At 35.8% G+C, this 5,006-nt stretch overlaps 1 protein-coding gene across 1 annotated transcript in view; it reads left to right on the top strand.

Annotated features, from left to right (window-relative positions):
• LOC112161800 (melanopsin-A) overlaps positions 1 to 3,092 on the top strand; it is a 20,590-nt gene extending 17,498 nt beyond the window's left edge. Inside the window, exons 10-11 of the mRNA XM_024297258.2 lie at positions 292 to 348; positions 492 to 3,092. Of these exons, the coding sequence (XP_024153026.2) occupies positions 292 to 348; positions 492 to 656 (222 nt within the window). The 3' untranslated portion in view covers positions 657 to 3,092. The remainder of the gene's footprint in view (positions 1 to 291; positions 349 to 491) is intronic.
• Positions 3,093 to 5,006: the final 1,914 nt, after the last annotated feature.

The following is a 5,006-nucleotide window of genomic DNA, read 5'->3' as shown; positions in this document are numbered from 1 at the left end:
CCTAAAAACAAACAAGTCTCTGATTACAAAGACTTCATGGGAGGAGGTCACTCAAACACACATTTCTGAACCTGGTGTGAACGTGATGTTCGTCCCTCCTCTCCTGGGGTTCGAACTCCGAGTCTAAGTGTGAACAACAATGGAAATGTTTGTTCTGACACTTTGCTGAAAGCTGAAAGTGACTGACTCCTTTGTGTTGGATTTCAGAGCTCCGAACAGCTCCAACCTTCTGTTTTCAATCCTTTTCATTGTAGTTTTTGAAGTCTTTCATTCATTTCCTGTTTCTTTCAGACGTCATTTGACACCGTTTCAATGGGAGGAGTCAGTGAACGCAACAGTATCCCGAATGTGAGTCCAGAACCGTGTGGTCCCCCTGTAGAGGTTCTAGATTTGTTCTTTGTGTTTCTGTCTCTCCCGACGCTGAGTCGCCAGATTTGCTGGAGCGTTTTTCCCGCTGACAGTAAACCCGGTTCTGTTTTCCGTCCCGGCAGAACGGAGACTTCGCAGACGGAAACGTGACGAGAGCGGCCATCGGACGAATCCCGAGCATCGTGGTCACCTCCGAGATGAGCCCCTTCCTTCCTGTTGGACGAAACGGGTCGCGCTCGAACAGAACCAAGACGGCCAACAGCAGTCCGGGGGCGGGGCCTGTCTAGAACTACACCTGCTGATTCTCCGCCCCCTGAAGCCACACAGCCAGCTGAGAGGGAAAGGACGTCAAACGGAGGAAGTCAGACGGTTTCTAACTGTTGAGGATTATTGTAACTCTCCGTCTCCGATCTAGATGAAAATGTAATCCTCCATCCGAGCTCAGAGATCCTGCAGAAATGTTTTCGTCTCACTTTATCTCCAGATTGCAGGCCAGTCAAAAACGATCAAATTTGAGGGAAAAATCTGATGATTTTTGACAGAACGTCTTCAGCTGCAGCAACACTGAGGTCAGAAAAAGTTCAGGTTTTAATATGAAACAGGAACAACAGCAGCAACAATAATGAGAATAATTAAGTGTTCTGGCCTATGAAACAAACGGGTGCAGCTTAACCCGGATCTGATCCGACTCAGCGAGATTAATTTGGTCTTTAGAACATTCTGGGACAAAGACGGCGGAGGAATGTGTGGACGGGAAACCAGGAATCCGGTTGTTTATCCGCCCTGTTCCGCCTTCTGTTTTCCTTAGTTTAGCAAAAACAAAACAAAATGTTTTTTAGAGAAATCTGTTTTCCAGAAAACCAAAGCTTAACTTGTTAAACTTCATTGTACAGAATACAGAACAAAACACTGATGGAGGAGCAGCTCTTAAAACACAAAAAACAACGTAGAATCTAAAGCTTTATTTGTATATATTTTATGAACAATTTGGGTTATTTTAATGTTTGAGAAGCAGACGGCTTCTGTGCTTAAAACAAAGTTCTGATTGTTTTCTGTGCAGGAAGAGAGAAAAACAGAAAATGTTGGTTTGTGATGTGAGTTTTGTTTGGTCAAAGATCTGAGGTGAAGGTGAAACAAATACAGATGAGAGAGACGTTTAGAGGAGCCAGAAAACAACAAAAGGAGCTTTAAGATACAATGATGTCGAGGACTGTGTGGAACATGTGTTCAGACGGAATCATTTCTGAGATTCGTTTTTTGTCTCGTAAACGCTGACCGTGTTCGTGGTTACAGACAAAAGTGATAATATCACAGACAAGATGATAGATGTCGTTCAATGACTTGTCTCAAAAATAGAAAACATCCAGTGACCCGTCCAGAGTGAACCCCGCCTTTTCCTGAGAGTAGTTGGGATAGGCTCCAGCAACCCTGTGACCCTGACCAGGAATGGAAGATGAATGAATGATAAATTTAAGTTGGTTGTTTTCAAAAAGAATTAAAGTAAAGAAACCAAACCTAAAATTCTGTTAAAAACACCTCAACATGTTTTGATTGAAAGATTTTTGCACTTTTAGAAAGCTTAGATTATCTGCTTCCATAACCTTAAATTGTTTGCATGAATGTTTCATTTTAACTGCTAAGTTTAGAAAATGTTTAACTTCAAAAGTCACAAAAGGAACTCTTTTAAAACCCTTATTGTTAGCTCCTGTGTTTGTTAACACATCCAGAACAGCACTATTCAGCTCACAATATTTCCGTCTAAAAAAACAAACTTTGTGTTTGTGTCCATGTTTATCTGATGGAAGAATAAAGAAGTTTTTGGTTTTGACCTCTGACCTTCAGTCTTCCTCAGAAAGTTTCTCGCTCCTCGCCATGACGCGTCGCGTGTTTCTGCTGCGTGTGAAGATCTGAAAGGAATGAGGAACGACTGGATTTACAGTAAAGCTTGCTGTGTTTTTACGTGAGCTTGGATTGATGGAGAAGTTTCTTGTTTTTATTGGAAATAAGTTTGTGTTTCTGAGTTTATTAAGCTGCAACAGCAACTCCAACTTGTTTGATTAAAAAAGTCAGAAAAAACATTTTAGGAAAAGTCGTTAGCATTTGCTGCTGCTAGCATTAGTTAGCAATGCTAATTGAGCATTTGCTTTATTATTATTATTTTTTTATTAAAAAATAACAATTATATATCCACTGTTTTACATAAGATGAGTAAAAAGGAAATAAGATCTCTTTAAATGAAACAGCAATTTCATTCTATTTACTACTTCTTAAAGTAATTTGAGTATTAATATTTACCTAAAACAACAACAAATAACTTTAAGATTCATTTTCAACCAAAAAAAAAATATTAAACCTCAAATTTAAAAAATAAACTTAAAATAAATACAAATTATTAAAAATGTGATTTTGTTGGGAAATAAAAGAATATTTTTAAGGTTAACATCAACTTTTCACAAATTGTTTCTATAAAATAAAACATTATTTTAAAAATGTAATTAATAAAACAACAAAAAAATTCAAATATTTGGATTTAGGAAATATTCTGAGATTTGTTTGAGAATTATTTTTATACTCTTCTGTTTTACTTCTCCTTCAGTTCTGTCTTTGAGCAAAACTAAGAATGAAAAAACTTCACAAATGTTTTAAATCTAAATACATTTTATTTCCAATTGCTTAGTTTTTTATTACTTTTTATTCATGGGGTCCTGCAAACGCACTTTGGTGAAAAACAACAACATTCTGACACTGTGTTCTGAAACAATCGTGCTGTTTTTACCTCTTTGTTGCTTCCTGGTCTCTGTTGCTGAAGAGCAGTGTTCTAGAATGTAATCGGATGTTTCTACGGGTTCTCAAAAGGGACATATTTAAGGACTGTAAGGCAGCTGTAGATCCCCCCGAGTTCAAGCGCTGGATTGTGTAAATTCTCTGTACGGTTGCTGTTTTCCTGGTTGTTTTGTGTCAGAAAATGCTGCATAACTTCACAGAATGAAGCCAAATAGAAAATAAATAAATAACATTTTAAAACCATTGTTAAAATGTCTCAAACATCATAGCAGTAAATATATATACTAAATGTTTGTAGAACAGGAGTGTTGAATGACAATGTACTCATAAACACAAAGAACAAACAAAAACAAATAAACAAAACTGCATTAGCAGAAGATGGTGACCTTAGTAAAAATACTACACTTCATTTTATTAAGTATAACTGAGTACTGTATGCATATAGTAAATGTACTATAATGTAAGAAGTATACTAGCGAAATACTTCTTCAGACTACATTGGAACATTCCAAGTTCACAATATATCTATATATAAATATAGTATATAAACGTAAACTTCAAGTATGCTGCCTCACTTTTTGTATACTTGTACTTGTAATAATACCCTTAGACTATTTTTGCTGGAGTTGTTTGTCACTTTCAAAATCTAAAATACAAAAGTTGATCAAAACAATCGTTTGTGTTTAAATAATAAAATTGAATTAAAAAAAACATCAGGGATTTCCTGCAGTTAAATAAACTTACAGAACAAAACCTATGTCTGCATTTTAAATGTGTCTAAATAAGAATATTGATCCAAATTGCCTCAATATTCACCTTTTTAAAAAGATTTGATTTGATTTAAGAATGAGAGAATTGAAAATTAACTTATAAATCTCTGTTTTATATTTATGGCATTTGAAATAAAAGAAACGAGATCCTGTATATAGACGTTAATTAAAAGTGTTGTAAGTTTGTTTATAAACCGACTCAGTTAAGATGACTCCATATTGTGACTTTTGTTAAATCAAACATTTTATGGGGCTAAACTCTTCATAAAAATGCTCTTCAATAAAGATTTTAAACTCCTAGTTTTGATGCCAACTCAAACCTCTGTTTTTTATGGTGAGGTGACGTTTGTCCCCGTTCCTGTAAAGAGGAGTAATAATGTTCAACGTTTGGTTGGATATTCCTCACACTCTCCTCCAGCTCTTCCATCCTCATGTTCTGAGACCTCACTGCAGCGGTTCACTGAAATATTCTGAAAATAACGGTTACAGTCTCTGATCTGGGACATGTTATTTAAATGAGATTGAGGAAGATTTCTTGTTAGTTTCAATGTTTCTCTATTTATTTTTAAATAAATATCTCATTCACCGCGCAGCAGCTGTGGTTATTTTTCACAGACATGAAGAACATGATTTTAAATAGACTTAATAGCAAATATAAATTATTTTCTCATAATTTAAAGTTACTGCAGTCATTTTTAGTTCATTTAAAATCAATTCTAGGGGTGATTTAATGATGATTTTACCTTTTATCACGAGACATGATAAAAACAGAGTTTTCACTGGAGTGGGTCTTTAAATGAAACATTTTAATGTTTAAATTGTTTAATCTTTGCGATAAAAAGTTATATTTGTTAGTAAATCTATATCTTGTGTCTTTAACTCGGTTCCTGGACCTTGAAAACCAGCAAAGTGAAAGAGAAAAAAGGAAATAAAATCTTTAAAAGTTGCAGATTGAATGTATAAAATGTCCTAAGTGTCGGAGTTCAGCTCCAGACTGAGCTGACGGACGTAGACCGGTCGGTCATCGTGACAGACCGTCTCCGCTCCCGCCGGTCGGTCTGCGGCCTCTTTAAGTTCCTAATG

Source organism: Oryzias melastigma, linkage group LG15, assembly GCF_002922805.2.
Source record: "Oryzias melastigma strain HK-1 linkage group LG15, ASM292280v2, whole genome shotgun sequence".
Taxonomy (NCBI): Eukaryota; Metazoa; Chordata; class Actinopteri; order Beloniformes; family Adrianichthyidae; genus Oryzias; species Oryzias melastigma.
Note: the sequence above shows the minus strand (reverse complement) of the source record. Positions and strands in the feature narration are given on the sequence as shown.